Source organism: Malus domestica, chromosome 02, assembly GCF_042453785.1.
Source record: "Malus domestica chromosome 02, GDT2T_hap1".
NCBI classification, from domain to species: Eukaryota; Viridiplantae; Streptophyta; class Magnoliopsida; order Rosales; family Rosaceae; genus Malus; species Malus domestica.
This window is the reverse complement of record NC_091662.1, coordinates 9,999,485-10,015,957: the sequence shown is the minus strand read 5'-3', so window position 1 is coordinate 10,015,957 and position 16,473 is coordinate 9,999,485. Positions and strand designations below refer to the sequence as shown.

Here is a 16,473-nt window from a genome sequence, read left to right as displayed (position 1 = left end):
TCATTGTTTGTTCGCCTGGTCAGAAAGCTCCGTTTCTACACCAGTACATTGATCTTTATCACATTCGCTTCATATGGCTTCAGATAAACTGATGGCGTTCGAGCAAAAGACGTGCAACATTGATATGCATCTCTGCATTGAATTAATATTTAACTTGTTCCCAACGACGATGTTTTTACTTGGTGTTCTTTGTTGTTAATGGTGATTACTTCGGTAACTACTAAGTGACATCCTTCTCAACTTCCCAATAAGTCTAGCAGATAAAACATCTGTCTCCAGTAATGACGATGTTCGACAACTAGCAACAAGAAATATGCTGTGTAACTCGTCATTGGATTATAGGTCTCATATACATCAACGGTTGATAGTTACTCATGTGCATAAGCAGTCCTTCCAGTAATAAATCTACACGACAAACACATTCAAACAAAACACAATTTTTAATATGGTCTCGGTTCGGCAGTATGTATGTATTGGTGATTTGGTCTTCGTCTTGATTGTTGGGATATCAAAATCGAATGGTAACGAGGATTAATAGTCGTATAAATATTCGGATGATGTCTATTTTGGCATACATGTATGCTATTATATGTCACGTTGGATTCAAGCATCGCTCCAAATTTCAAAGGGATTAAAAAATTGAAACATTGGTAATGGTATTAAACAAGCATGTTATTATATTTTTAATCGATGATCCCTCCTGTTAATTATCTGTCACATTTGATGTTTTTTGGGTTAATAATTTTCTAACCACATTAAGTGGTCTAATGGTAAAGGCACGGACTGTGGCTCCCCAATAAACAAAAAAAAGTGAGAGGTCTTGGATTCGATGCTCCGAGCTGGTAAGTCTGTTTGACTGTGGCCATGGGCAACGTGAAACTCCCCATAACCTCTCTAGACCCGGGAAGAGTGGATTAAAAAAAAAAAAGGAAAAAAGGAAACAATTTTCTCAGTTTCGTTTTGATTTACTCTCGTACGAAAAATAAAAAAAAGGAAACAAATGAAAAAAGGAAACAAATTTCTCAGTTTCGTATAGATTTACTCTCGTACTACGGAGATTGACATGCTTGCTAAGAGTAAAAAAAACTTTAATACACGTACCCCACATACAATGATAGGACTTATACCTTGAATAGAATCGAATGGATTTAAGGGAGTTGGATTCTCTTCCCTCCATTTTCACCTTCCTCGTTTGTTCCCTTTGTTTCCTCCTCTTCTTCTCTTTTTAGAGAAGGTAAAACAAGATGATGATGTGGCTTAATCTTGAGCGTTCAAATACGAGGGGAGGAAAATGAGAGAATCTAGAACCATATGTAAGTGATTGTGTGAGTTTTGCTTGTACAAACAATATTTTTGTCATAAGAATCTGCTCCAGCTGTAATGAGTAAGATGAAACCAAATCTTTCCTAATAAAAATTGACACAAAGGTTGGTTCCAACATTAATCAAGGGCCTAAAAAGGCCATGCGTTTTTTTTTTTTTTTTTTTTTTTGCAATAATAAGGTCATGAATATGATAGAGTTGTATGATCATTAGAAAAAAACTAACCAAAAAAGAGATAAAAGTAATTTTTACACACAATCACGAGTAAGTTTGAAAAGAAGAAAACTTAGATGCAACAGTTTCATATTCACTGTCTTTATCACCTGATCATGTCAACTGATGATGCTCCCACGACTCATTTTCTAACTTCGGGTTCGAGAGTTGAACGGTTCTCCATATATGAAGGAAAAGGAGACAGCAAGCATAGTATTCCGATATGCAAGTTAAAGATGAACAAACATAGTGAATGACTCGATGAAACATTACGTGTAGGCAAATATCTCACTTGACACGGAGGATTGGATTGGAATAGATAAACCACAGTATTGGATAAGTGGGATTGAGAAGGATGCGACATGGAAGGAGAGAGAAAGGTGCATGTATAAATGCGATTAATGTGCGTAAGCACGATTGCATATTCATATCTACAATTTATAATTGTGTTTACGTGCATTGCATGTTCGTATTATATCACGTGGTATGTGATTTTGTCAAGTTTAAATTTACCTCTTTTTACTTCTCACACACCATTTGTTAATTTATGTTCTTTAATCTTCTTTAATCTATTCGATCTAACGGTCGAAATTGAGAGGAGTGTGTGGAAAGTAAAAAGGGTGTGTAGATAGCACACCCCTTAAATTTTGATCATACACATAGTTTGCAATTGAGAAATATCATTTAAATGTACAAATATAACACACTTTTTGGGGCGCCATATTTAATATTAGGGTTTTTTTATTAGTACCCCACATAATGTTGAATACACCCTACATAAATATGTATTATTAAGTAACTCATGTATCTTAACATGAAATGAGTATTTAGCCCCAAAAAATTTAACAGAATTTGAATACACAAATTATTGATTGATATGAACCCTAACTCTAAATTGTCTAAACCCGAACCCTAAAATCCTAAAACCCCTAATTGACAAAAACCCCCAAATTGATAGAAACCTAAATCCTAAAAATAAAAAAATGTTACGAATTCATAACCAAACGTACTACATTATGAATTTTGTAAGAACTACAACATTTTTTTGTTATCAAAATCTATAACTACTCCAAAACAAATTCTCAATATCTTAAAAGAAAAATTGTCACATCCCGACCCGGGCCCCATCTCTGCCGTAGCACGATATTGTCCGCTTTGGGCCCCAACCACGCCTTCACGGTTTTGTTTCTGAGAACTCACATGAGAACTTCCCAGTGAGTCACCCATCATGGGATTGCTCTCGCTCGATCTCGCTTAACTTCGGAGTTCCTATGGAATCCGAAGTCAGTGAGCTCCCAAAAAGCCTCGTACTATATGGAGGTGGGCATGTACATATAAGGCACATCACCCATTCTCCGTTGGTCGATGCGGGATGTTACAATCCACCCCTCTTAGGGACCCGACGTCCTCATCGACACACTCGCACCACACAGCAGAGTGGCTCTGATATCATTCTGTCACTCGCACCACACAACAGAGTGGCTCTGATACCATTCTGTCACATCCCAATCGCAACTCCGCCATAGCACGATATTGTCCGCTTTGGGCCCCGACCACGCCCTCACGGTTTTGTTTCTAGGAATTCACACGAGAACTTCCTAGTGGGCCACCCATCCTGGGATTGGTCTCACGCGATCTCGCTTAACTTCGAAGTTCCTATGGAATTTGAAGTCAGTGAGCTCCCAAAATGTCTCGTGCTATATGAAGGTGGGCATGTACATATAAAGCACATCACCCCCTATCCGTTGGTCGATGTGGGATGTTACAAAAATTGAATAAATCCATTATAATATAAACAAATTTTTCTCTAAGTAGTAATATTGGCAGTTGGCACTACTTTCTTTTTAAGTTTTGTACCGTAAAAAGAATTGAACCCATTATAATTTTGAAAAAAAAAAATTCACCCATGTCCTATCATTTTGTATTTTTGGGTCAAAATTTTGTGAGATTGACTCTAGAGGAGTAACAGATAAGGATACAAATTTGGGATTTGTGCTCTACCAGTAAAATAAACCAGCAATCGAATGTCATGTAGTTGACCTCATAATTAGCATTTACATGTTTAGCGAGAGTCTTGAAATTTGGAGGTGTGGTGAGAATGAACAATGAGAGAATGTTGAATGCATGTGAAGAATGATGGATGTATGTAGAAAGTTTGGGGTGTGAGGGTAATATAGGAAAGTATATGGGGTGTATAAAGATAAATTTTGATTGAAAAAGTAAATGTGGGGTGTATTTAGTATATTGGGTGTATTCAACAATATGTGAGCTGTTAATATAACAAACCATTAATATTAAAACTTTATTACAGAGTGTGAATGTGTCAGTTTCAATTTGTGTGACAAATATTACTGTAGTTTGCGATTATATGAAAGTGGCTTTTTACCACAGTGGTGGAAAAGAGTTGGGTCCTTGCGTGGCGGCATGTGTTCGAATTCTGTTGGTGGCTAATCTAACAAAATTTATTGTTTGACATAAAATAAAAAACATAAATCCACATCCAACGGCCAAAAAAGTGGCGGTAATTTAACCCATCCGTTTACAATTCAACCCCCCCCCCCACAACTCAATCGTTTGAATCCTCTGTCAAATCTCAAAAGGCCACAAGCTTTGTCAAACTCGGACAAATGGAGCCCCATCCCCTCTACACGCCCTCGTACAGACTGTCCCCCTCACTATCCAGTCCCGTCTCACCCTCTATATATTTAGGCCGGCCATTTTGTTTCAATGGAGAAACCGAGGCCTCTTTTGTCCTGTCCTACCCGAAATTCCCAATCACAAGGTTAACAACCGTGGCAACAGGTCACAGACTCACGGAGACTGTTTTGGATATAACCCGGCAGAGCGAAAACCCATTTTCGCACTTCGAAAATGGGAAAGGCGGAAACTTTGGAGTTGGGTTTTCGGCTTGTGGTTGTTTTGGTTGTGGGTTGTTTATGTAGGGAGGCTGTTGGCGGCGGTTTTGTGAAGTATGAGACGGGGAGTGGCGTGGTGGAGGGGAAACTGAATGTTCATTTGGTGGCGCATTCGCACGATGATGTCGGGTGGTTGAAGACGGTTGATCAGTACTATGTTGGATCAAACAACAGCATTCAGGTCATACAATAATAAACAACCAAGTTTGTATATAATATATGAGTTCGTATGATAAGTTTTATGCACCTAATAAGCGTTTTTGCTAGAAATACTTTTGATCACTAAAAAGTAGTTTTTATGATGCAAAAACACCATATAAGGTTTTTGCCAAAAGTACTTTTGATTGTCTTAATGTGCTAATTACTTTAATCATTAACAAGTTAATGAATTTGCTCATTTTGATTAGGGTGCTTGTGTTGAGAATACGTTGGATTCTGTTGTTGAATCGTTGGTTCGTGATCCGAACAGGAAGTTTGTGTTTGCTGAGATGGTAAAGCCAGTAATTAAGCTCCACAACATGATAAAGTTTTTCAATTTTTAGTTCTTTTTGTTTTCTGATCTGTTTAGCATGAATTTTAGGCATTCTTCCAAAGATGGTGGTTAACACAAAGTCCGGAAATTCAAGCTCTCGTGCGAAAACTAGTAGATGCTGGGCAGTTAGAGTTTGTGTATGCTTCTATCGACTTGAATCTTTGATTTGCGTAAGGAAATGTGTTTGGTTTGCATCTTTTAATCTGTTTTAAGAAAATCTATTGCATATATAGCAATGGTGGTTGGTGTATGCATGATGAAGCAACAACCCATTACATAGACATGATTGATCAAACGACGCTAGGTCACCGTGCAATAAAGGCGCAGTTCAACAAGACACCTCGTGCTGGATGGCAAATTGATCCCTTTGGACACTCTGCCGTGCAAGCTTACTTACTCACCGCTGAGGTCATTTTGTTATTTCAGTCCTCAATGCTTGATTATTTTTCTATGTTGGTTTAGTCACATGCTTGAATCTTAACTTTATTTGGTATCGTATAATTCTGATGGAGTTGATTCTTACAATGTTCTTGCAGCTCGGGTTTGATTCTGTGCATTTTGCAAGGATCGATTATCAGGACAGAGCGAAGCGCAAGGTGGATAAGTCTCTAGAGGTTATATGGCGTGGATCCAAAACTTTTAGTTCTTCATCTCAGGTTTAGAACTACAACTGCTGCACCGTTACCATTTTAATTACAAAACTTTAACTTTCCCTTAATTCAAAAATGTAATCTAATGCTTACATACAACTACCCTGGCCTTTTGCAGATTTTTGCCAATGCTTTTCCGGTTCACTATAGTCCACCTCCCGGTTTCCATTTCGAAGTATTTGACAACTTCGAACCTGTCCAGGTTCTAGTTTCAACAGAGTAACTTTTCCCATCAAGTACTCGATGTTCTTTCAGGGTGGATGTAATGAGGTATCAACTAATCTGTTGAATGATAAAACTGCAGGATAATCCTCTTCTGTTCGACTACAATGTTGAACAGCGTGTCAGCGATTTCATCAGCGCTTCACTCACCCAAGTAATCACCTTATCCCTTGAGTATATAATGAAGTTCTAATGTTCCTAAATGCTCCTTTAAATTTTCTTATAAACTTTTGTTTTATCTAATGGTTAAAGTTGAAGCATGTATATGATAAATGATTGAATGATCTTTGTGTGCAGGCAAATGTGACAAGGACGAATCACATTATGTGGACGATGGGAGATGATTTCCAGTACCAATATGCAGAATCATGGTTCAAACAAATGGACAAGTTAATTCACTATGTTAATAAGGTGGAGTTTAATCACAAACCTCATACTACTATGCGAATTTCAAGTTCGAAGTTGCATCATTGAGCTTATTTTTGTTTTCAGGACGGTCGAGTTAATGCCTTGTATTCTACACCATCTATCTATACCGATGCTAAAAATGCAGCAAACCAGTCATGGCCACTGAAAACTGAGGATTATTTTCCGTGAGTATTATTCTCTCATTTTCCTCTTGTATTTACAGGACAGGACTTACTGACTTAATCTATTGCATACCAATGATTGCCAACAGGTATGCAGATGCGGTAGATGCTTATTGGACTGGATTTTTCACTAGTCGCCCGGGTTTGAAGGGATATATCCGCTTGCTAAGCGGATATTATTTGGTATAAAATCAAATTAGTCCTTATAGTAATCATCTATAGCATCTGATGCATTCTGTCAGTTTTAAGTGCAATCCAAGTGGTACTTTGGTGTGAACTTCTATTTTTGCAAAATAGGCGGCACGAGAACTAGAATTTCTGGCTGGAAGGAAAGCAAATGGTTCCAATACCGATGGCCTTGCAGATGCTTTAGGAATCGCACAGCACCATGATGCAGTCACTGGCACTGCCAAACAACATACTACAAATGACTACGCAAAGCGCCTTTTCATCGGAGCTTCTGAGGTCTCCAGCTAGAATCTCTACACATTTTGGTCCTCTGAGTTTTTGCATTTGTCTCCGACACTGTTATTCATCGTCTGTGCTAAAATATGCCTTAGATATCTTATGTAGCATATGACATTTTATAGGCAGAAGCTGTTGTCAATTCCGATCTTTTGTGTCTAACTACAAATAAAACAGGAGATCAATGTACTAACTCAACACCGACTTTTAGCCAGGTGATACTTCAATTCATTGTCATTCGTTGCGTTTGGATCATTGATGCTAATTCTCTGGATATACTTATAATTTGCTAATTTTGTATTGTTAAACAGTGTCAATTACTCAATATCAGCTACTGCCCTCCAACAGAGGAAGATATTCCACAAGGGAAGAGCTTGGTAATTTATCTCCTTTTTCTTGTAATTTACTTGTGGACATTTCGCGGATGAAACCTTTTGTTTATCGTTCGTTCTCTTAAATTTCAGGTCGTTGTGGCATATAATCCTCTCGGATGGAATCGGACTGAGACTGTTCGGATTCCTGTGAGCATATGTTCTTCGCATTTAGTTTATGCTGTCATAGTGTAGGTTTGCTCACTTTTTCTGTTCAACCAGGTTAACGATGCCACTCTTTCTGTTCAAGATTCTTCGGGAAATATTCTTGTGGTACAGTATGTAAGTTTGGACAATGTAACAGCGAATTTAAGAAACTTCTATGTAAAAGCCTACTTGGGACAGCCACCAGACCAAGTTCCAAAGTACTGGCTAATCTTTCAAGTCTCCGTGCCGCCACTTGGTTGGAATACATACTTCGTTTCAAGAACAGCTACCAAACGTAGATGTAAGCATCTTTCCCCTTGAGAATTCTCAAGTGTTATTTTATGAAGCTCATATGCTCATAGTATACTAGAATAAATTATGTACTATCTGCATTTCTTTGCCCTTACTTCTATAGTGAAAAGCGGAAATGGATTTCTCTCTGCGATGGACAGTCCACAGAATGAGACAATTGAAATCGGACCTGGAGATCTGAAAATGTCGTTTTCTTTAGCTTCGGGACAACTCAATCGGATGTATAATTCTAAAACAGGAGTAAGTTATTTCACATGTGCAAGTGACATAGGTTTAGATTTACAGCCCTCAAACGAAGAGCCGGTTTACGCTATTTATTTAGACTGGTGGAAGTTTAAAGCAATTTTAATTAACAATCATGTTCACCAGGTTGATGTCCCGATACAGCAGAGCTACCTCTGGTATGGTTCAAGCACAGGAGATGCCGATTCCCAGGTGTCAAATATTTCTGCTAGGACTTTGATTTACTTTAGCGCGTAATTCAGGTCGATGAAGTGCCTGCTGAACTAACATGCAGTTTATGTGATCTATCCAGCAAGCTTCTGGTGCATACATATTCCGGCCTAATGGTGCCCCTCCAACTGTCGTCTCAAGATCAGTAAGCCTTATTTTGCGTATTATCACGCACTTTCCATGCTTTGAATTACATGGAATTTCACTTTATAAAATAAGGATTGAGAGATAATATCTGGTTCTTCACTACAAATTCTGAAAGTTTTTATTTTATTCTACAGGTTCCTTTGAAGGTCTTTCGTGGACCGATAGTTGATGAGATTCACCAACAGTTCAGTCCATGGATCTATCAGGTTATTGGCACTTTGTCAAATTGCCTTCTCTGGTTGAAACGTCTTTTGTATCGGAAATGCTTAAATAGTTCACTGAATTTGTTCATATGAGGGTTTACGTCATTAGCGAGCTATACACATCATTTTGGACCCTAATAAAAGATAATACAGAAGTGAAATTGAAGTTGACATTGTCTTATGTTGTTACCAACCGTATTTTTCTGAACGAGAGATTTCATTTGTTATTAGGTTACTAGACTTTACAGAGACAAAGAGCATGCCGAAGTTGAATATACGGTGAGTCATGCACCTTCCATTTTATTTGGACAATGGAAACATAATTGCCTTTACTTTGAATGTCCACCGTATTCATCTGGGCTGATGAATCCTTTCCTTAGGCAAAGCAGTAAAGTACTATCTTGCCAGACTCAAATCATGTAGTTCTGACATATTTTTGTTTTGAAGGTCGGTCCTATTCCCACAGACGATGGTGTTGGAAAGGAGGTGATCACAAGAATGACAGCAAACATGGACACAAACAAGGAGTTCTACACCGATTCTAACGGAAGGGATTTCATTAAACGGGTAACTCCATTACGAGTTTCTCATACAAATTAGTATTCTCCACCGAAAATTTTAACAGATGAAGTTTGCTGGTTTATCATTGTCTCGTGAATTCTTAAATTTGGAAAAGTGAAGTAACACTTGAGTCATGGGTTTGCAGGTACGAGATTATAGACCAGACTGGCCCCTTGTGGTTAATCAACCTGTGGCAGGAAACTATTATCCAGTAATTTCTTCAATTTTCTTCCATGATATACGCACATACACCACAACTAGCTAATTTGATTTAATAAATGTTGTGCTCAGTTAATAGTAATTATGTTAACGGTAGCTATCTTTTTTTCTTTTTTCTTTTTTTTTTTCAGCTAAATCTTGGAATGTTTACTTCGGATAACAAATCCGAGTTCTCAGTCTTGGTAGATCGTGCCACTGGAGGATCAAGCATTGAAAATGGACAAATAGAGCTGATGCTTCACAGGTTTGGTTCCAACAGACAAATTTCCGGCATCTAGGTCAAATAATTGTTTTATTCTGGATATGGATATGTGGACCTAAATCTTCCGTGCTTGAAACACAAGGCGTATACTTGAGGATGATTCGAGAGGAGTGGGTGAAGCACTTGATGAAACAGTGTGCATCGAAGAAAATACATGCGAAGGACTAACGGTATCATGCTATACAGCAATAGTAGTTTCTATTTCCATGCAATGAGAGTAAAAACGCTTATTTCTTGCATATTATATATTTTTTGCAGGTTCGAGGGAACTATTATATGAGCGTAAACCAGGCAGGGTCGGGTGCCCCCTGGCGCCGCACAACTGGCCAGGAAGTTTACTCTCCTCTTCTTCTAGCATTCGCCCACGAGGTATGACTTCACCATAATTACAGAAGAGTGTAAAGCTTCATTGCTGTTGACCTTATAATATATGATTTTAATATTTCAGAAAATGGAGGATTGGGCTGCATCACATTTGACAAAATCATCTACCATGGATTCTAATTACAGCTTGCCTCTCAATGTTGCTTTGATTACTCTTCAGGTGACCGTAAACCACTGAACAATGACACGAGTGCTCGCTAATTCTCTCTCTCTCTCTCTCTCTCTCTCTCTCTAACATTCTAGTTTTGCAGGAACTGGATGACGGTACTGTGCTCCTTCGGTTAGCTCATCTATATGAGGTAAAAAGATAAGCAAAAGAACACGCTATAGTGATATAATTGATTTGACAATGCAATTAATTTAGTTTGTGTTCACTTCTTTTACGCTGTTGATTCTAACAGGCAGCCGAAGATCCTCAATATTCAACACTGGCCAAAGTTGAACTGAAGAAGATGTTTACAGGAAAAACGGTAGGTTTTACGGTACATTATTTCGCCCGACATATGTTTTACGGGATTATTGGCGGTTTCCATAATGTGCTTGTTGGTGATTGTACTTTTCAGATAAAAGAGGTGAAGGAAGTGAGCTTGTCTGCAAACCAAGAGAAGTCGGAGATGAAGAAGATGACATGGAAAGTCGAGGGTGACGGGGGAGATGAACCTGCACCGGTTAGAGGGGGGCCTGTCGATAGATCAGCTCTTGTTGTTGAGCTTGGACCCATGGAGATCCGCACCTTGGTGTTGAAATTTTAGATGCCGTGTTTTTTTATTTTTGTTATAACTTGCAGCGCAAGCAATAGGTATGCCGTGAAAATTATGTCAGAACTATATACAACAACAACAACAACAACAACAAAGCCTTTTCCCACTAAGTGGGGTCGGCTATATGAATCCTAGAACGCCATTGCGCTCGGTTTTGTGTCATGTCCTCCGTTAGATCCAAGTACTCTAAGTCTTTTCTTAGAGTCTCTTCCAAAGTTTTCCTAGGTCTTCCTCTACCCCTTCGGCCCTGAACCTCTGTCCCGTAGTCACATCTTCGAACCGGAGCGTCAGTCGGCCTTCTTTGCACATGTCCAAATCACCAGAGCCGATTTTCTCTCATCTTTCCTACAATTTCGGCTACTCCTACTGTACCTCGGATATCCTCATTCCCAATCTTATCCTTTCTCGTGTGCCCACACATCCCACGAAGCATCCTCATCTCCGCTACACCCATTTTGTGTACGTGTTGATGCTTCACCACCCAACATTCTCTGCCATACAACATCGCTGGCCTTATTGCCGTCCTATAAAATTTTCCCTTGAGCTTCAGTGACCTACGACGGTCACACAACACGCCGGATGCACTCTTTCCATCCAGCTCGTATTCTATGGTTGAGATCTCCATCTAATTCTCCGTTCTCTTGCAAGATAGATCATAGGTAACGAAAACGGTCGCTTTTTGTGATCTTCGCTAGATTGCTCCGGTCATTAGTGTGGATAAGTATATAAATGGATAGAGATAGGAAAGCAAACACAAGATGTACGTGGTTCACCCAGATTGGCTACGTCCACGGAATAGAAGAGTTCTCATTAATTGTGAAGGGTTTACACAAGTACATAGGTTCAAGCTCTCCTTTAGTGAGTACGAGTGAATGATTTAGTACAAATGACATTAGGAAATATTGTGGGAGAATGATCTCGTAATCACGAAACTTCTAAGTATCGGAGTGTGGTGTCGTCTTGACTTGCCTTATCTGTCTCATAGGTAGATGTGGCATCTTCTCTGGAAGTACTCTTCCTCCATCCAAGGGTGGTATCTTTAACTGGTGGAGATGCACAAGGTAATGTATCAATTTCACTTGAAGCTTACTTGTAGTTTCAGGCTTGGTCAAGCGCGATACAAACCATGTAGTAGGAGTCCCCCAAGTCGCCGAGCTAGGGGGTCTGCTGAAAGAGGTGACAGACAAGGTAAGCAATCAGAGCTCCGACTGATTGTTCACCTTCTCCCCATCTTGCAGCAGCATGAAGGATAAAGAGAAGAAAAATGAGAAGAGATGATATGAGATACTTTTGCTTTTGAAGAAGTAACTTTCCACAGGCTTATTCTTGAACTGAGCTGGAGGGTTTTCTGGTTTCCTCCAGAGTATAAGGCCGACTGAAGAATTTGAGGGTCAAAACAAGTCCATCAAATCTAGAGTACGTTCCACCCTGCTGATATGGGATACTTTTGCTTTTGACAGAGTAATGGATGTATCGGCACGTGTGCTGTTACGCTTGTCTCCACATGCTTCCTTGTATCCTTCGCACTTGCCCTATCTGTTCCTCAAGCAGATGCGGAATCTTCCCTGGAAACATAAGATGTTGAAGATGAGTACTCGAGAGCAATGCCAGGTAAGTAATCAGGTAAGGGGTTCCAGGCAGTCAGTTCCTGGCTGGAAGCTTGATTCCAAGTGCTGACTGATTGCTCTCTTTCTCCTTGTCTTGCAGGTAAAAACAAGGCCAAAAGAAAAAACAGGGAAAAAGCATGATATGGGATACTCTTGCTTTTAACCCTGATGATATGAGATATTCTTGCTCTAGTATAGCTTGTTTGCAGAGGTATTATCGGGGGGAAAGAAAGCTGAATATTTCGAAAGGCTTGGTTGGGAGTGCCCTCTCAGATATGATGAAGGGTTGAGCATTTTTGCAGGTCTGCCTGTCCGTTGGGGATGGAGGTCGACATATATAGGAGTCTCCCTAACAACAAGTAGTAATGTTATTCCTTTACCCTGCTTGGTCATAGCACGGTAGTGGGAGCTGCCAGTTTCACATGTTTTAACTCTGTCAGAGCACTTTGAAAAAGTGGTCTGTGGTATCTGGCTCTCGAGATTCGGAGAACGATGCCTCTTCGATTTTTGAGAAAGCAATCATGTTGGGGGTCTGACTCTCGAGATTCGGAGAGCAGTGTCTCTTCGATTTTTGAGGAAGTAATCATGTTGGGAGTCTGGCTCTCGAGATTCGGAGGGCGGTGCCTCTTCGATTTTGGAGCAAGCAATCTTGTTGGGAGTGTTGTCTCGAATGTGAGTAAAGGTTGGACATGTTTGCTAGTCTACCTTGCCACGAAGCACAAAGGTTGACACATAGGGACTTTCCAATTATCCAGCAATGGTACTGTTCCTTTACCCTCTCTTCGATTTTGAGAAAGTAGTCATGTTGGGAGTCTAGCTCTCGAGATTCGGAGGACGGTGCCTCTTCGATTTTGGAGCAAGCAATCTTGTTGGGACTGTTTTCTCGAATGTGAGTAAAGGTTGGGCATGTTTGCTAGTCTACCTTGCCACGAAGCACAGAGGTTGACACACAGGGACTTTCCAATTATCCAGCAGTGGTACTGTTCCTTTACCCTTATGGGTAATAATACGGTAGCTAGACCTTCAAAATTTATGTGTCTAAACTTTGTTAGTGCTGTTTCTTTGCTATTCTTTTACCTTTCTTGGTCAGAGCGATGTAGTGGGAGCTGCAAGCTTCACGTGCTCAACTTTGGCAGAGAACTTTGGCAAAGTGATCTGTGGTACCCATGAGTTATTGTTGCGTGTGGGAAGTGGGTGATTGAACAGTAAGATTCATGTGCTTTCTACTTCACCAGAAGTCTTCGACAGAATGCCCATAATTTCTGCAAAGCTGAGTGTGCGTGTGACAGGTGCTGACAAGGCTAGAAAAGTAGGTGCCTCTTTGATTTCTGAGATCGGCCCTCGTGGTCTCTGAGCAGCCCAGCTTTTGAGAAAGCGAGTGCCTCTTCGATTGATTCGGAGAACGGTGCCTCACCGATTTTTGAGAAAGCAATCATGCTGGGGGTCTGGCTCTCGAGATTCGGGGAGCAGTGTCTCTTCGATTTTTGAGAAAGTAATCATGTTGGGAGAGTGGCTCTCGAGATTCGGAGGGCGGTGCCTCTTCGATTTTGGAGCAAGCAATCTTGTTGGGAGTGTTTTCTCGAATGTGAGTAAAGGTTGGGCATGTTTGCTAGTCTACCTTGCCACGAAGCACAGAGGTTGACACACAGGGACTTTCCAATTATCCAGCAATGGTACTGTTCCTTTACCCTCTCTTCGATTTTTAAGAAAGTAGTCATGTTGGGAGTCTGGCTCTTTAGATTCGGAGGACGGTGCCTCTTCGATTTTGGAGCAAGCAATCTTATTGGGAGTGTTTTCTCGAATGTGAGTAAAGGTTGGGCATGTTTGCTAGTCTACCTTGCCACGAAGCACAGAGGTTGACATACATGGACTTTCCAATTATCCAGCAGTGGTACTGTTCCTTTACCCTTGTGGGTAATAATATGGTAGCTAGACCTTCAAAATTTATGGGTCTAAACTTTGTTAGTGCTGTTTCTTTGCTATTCTTTTACCCTTCTTGGTCAGAGCGATGTAGTGGGAGCTGCAAGCTTCACGTGCTCAACTTTGGCAGAGAACTTTGGCAAAGTTATCTGTGGTACCCATGAGCTATTGTTGCGTGTGGGAAGTGGGTGATTGAACAGTAAGATTCATGTGTTTTCTACTTCCCCAGAAGTCTTTGACAGAATGCCCATAATTTCCGCAAAGCTGAGTGTGCGTGTGACAGGTGCTGACAAGGCTGGAAAAGTAGGTGCCTCTTCGATTTCTGAGATCGGCCCTCGTGGTCTCTAGGGAGCCCAGCTTTTGAGAAAGCGAGCGCCTCTTCGATTTCTGAGATCGGCCTTCGTGGTCTTTGAGCAGCCCAACTTTTGAGAAAGCAAACGGCTCTTCGATTTCTGAGATCAACCCTCGTGATCTCTAAGCAGCCCAACTTTTGAGAAAGCAAACGCCTCTTCGATTTCTGAGCAGGCGCCTCTTTGATTTCTGAAGCTCCGTCGAGTGCAGATTTTTATAGGGGCTGGCATTAAGTTCCAAAGCACACTTGAATCTCCACCAGTAGAAGCTTCATTCTTGCACTTCTAAGATCTTGATTTGTCCGACCTCTTCTCTCTTCAACACCTTTGAAAATGTCTGGCCCCTCCGACCGTCGTTTTGACTTGAACCTTGTTGAAGAGGCAGCCCCGCCTTCTCCAGACAACATATGGCGCCCATCCTTCGTCTCCCCAACTGGTCCTCTTACCGTTGGGGATTCCGTGATGAAGAATGATATGACCGCTGCGGTGGTGGCCAGGAACCTTCTCACTCCCAAAGATAACAGACTACTTTCCAAACGGTCTGATGAGTTAGCTGTTAAGGATTCGCTGGCTCTCAGTGTTCAGTGTGCAGGTTCTGTGTCTAATATGGCACAACGCCTATTTGCTCGAACCCGCTAAGTTGAATCATTGGCGGCTGAAGTGATGAGTCTCAAACAGGAGATTAGAGGGCTCAAGCATGAGAATAAACAGTTGCACCGGCTCGCACATGACTATGCTACAAACATGAAGAGGAAGCTTGACCAGATGAAGGAAACTGATGGTCAGGTTTTACTTGATCATCAGAGATTTGTGGGTTTGTTCCAAAGGCATTTATTGCCTTCGTCTTCTGGGGCTGTACCGCGTAATGAAGCTCCAAATGATCAACCTCTGATGCCTCCTCCTTCTAGGGTTCTGTCCAGTACTGAGGCTCCAAATGATCCCCCTCCGGTGCCTTCTCTTTCTGGGGCTCTACCGACTGCTGAGACTTCTCCTAAGCAACCTTTGTGAAGGCTCCCTCTTGTGTGTTTATTTTGACTCATGTATATGTACATATTTGTAACTTATCGGGGATATCAATAAATAAGCTTTCCTTCATTTCAACGTATTGTGTTAAATACACCAAAGCCTTCTTCGCTAAGTTCTTTGAATTTTCTTTTGTTGAAGCTTGTATGTTGAAGCTTTCTGAGTGGAGCATGTAGGTTGGGGTAGTGTTCCCTTAATTTCCCGAGTGAGGAAAACTTCTTGGTTGGAGACTTGGAAAATCCAAGTCACTGAGTGGGATCGGCTATATGAATCTTAGAACGCCATTGTGCTCGATCCTGTGTCATGTCCTTCGTTAGATCCAAGTACTCTAAGTCTTTTCTTAGAGTCTCTTCCAAAGTTTTCCTAGGTCTTCCTCTACCCCTTCGGCCCTGAACCTCTGTCCCATAATCGCATCTTCTAATCGGAGCGTCAGTAGGCCTTCTTTGCACATGTCCAAACCACCGTAACCGATTTTCTCTCATCTTTCCTTCAATTTCGGCTACTCCTGCTTTACCTCGGATATCCTCATTCCTAATCTTATCCTTTCTCGTATATAAATGATATATAATTCGATTGGATTGAGGTAGTAAATTAATGAGTGTTGTGAAACTAATTATAAAAGTGGGTGAGAGTGAGGACGGGAGAGAGAAAAGGGCTTATATTTATCTATAGAGGAATGTTATACCATGGACGAGTAGGTTGTGGTGTAGGCCGCTGCAGCGACATTGAAAATAAGATGGGCACCATCGAAGTCTCTGCGTTGTGAATCGGCCACAGAGATTTGCAAGACGTTTATTTTTCTATGAAGGAATTTTTTATGCCTTGTGTTGTTAGATCCCACATC

General features: G+C 40.8%; 1 protein-coding gene across 1 annotated transcript; it reads left to right on the top strand.

Annotated features, from left to right (window-relative positions):
• The first annotated feature begins 4,197 nt into the window (after positions 1 to 4,197).
• On the top strand, positions 4,198 to 16,220 carry LOC103418267 (alpha-mannosidase). The gene is made up of 30 exons (XM_070815057.1): positions 4,198 to 4,631; positions 4,858 to 4,941; positions 5,031 to 5,119; positions 5,216 to 5,390; positions 5,519 to 5,638; positions 5,751 to 5,834; positions 5,937 to 6,008; positions 6,152 to 6,265; positions 6,347 to 6,447; positions 6,534 to 6,627; positions 6,742 to 6,909; positions 7,035 to 7,124; positions 7,221 to 7,286; positions 7,374 to 7,430; positions 7,503 to 7,728; positions 7,843 to 7,979; positions 8,109 to 8,174; positions 8,275 to 8,337; positions 8,474 to 8,545; positions 8,774 to 8,821; positions 8,990 to 9,109; positions 9,249 to 9,314; positions 9,454 to 9,566; positions 9,667 to 9,754; positions 9,843 to 9,953; positions 10,033 to 10,128; positions 10,220 to 10,267; positions 10,370 to 10,438; positions 10,532 to 10,799; positions 16,186 to 16,220. The coding sequence occupies exons 1-29, from the start codon at positions 4,407 to 4,409 to the stop codon at positions 10,718 to 10,720; spliced, it is 3,051 nt and encodes a 1,016-aa protein (XP_070671158.1). The 5' UTR covers positions 4,198 to 4,406; the 3' UTR covers positions 10,721 to 10,799; positions 16,186 to 16,220.
• The last annotated feature ends 253 nt before the right edge of the window (positions 16,221 to 16,473 follow it).

Excerpts from the sequence above, each read along its gene's own strand:
- LOC103418267 (XM_070815057.1), top strand. The coding sequence starts at position 4,407 with ATGGGAAAGGCGGAAACTTTGGAGTTGGGTTTTCGGCTTGTGGTTGTT. Across the intron at positions 7,431-7,502 it reads CTGAGACTGTTCGGATTCCT|GTTAACGATGCCACTCTTTC; the intron begins GTGAGCATATGT and ends CTGTTCAACCAG. Across the intron at positions 10,439-10,531 it reads AGATGTTTACAGGAAAAACG|ATAAAAGAGGTGAAGGAAGT; the intron begins GTAGGTTTTACG and ends TGTACTTTTCAG.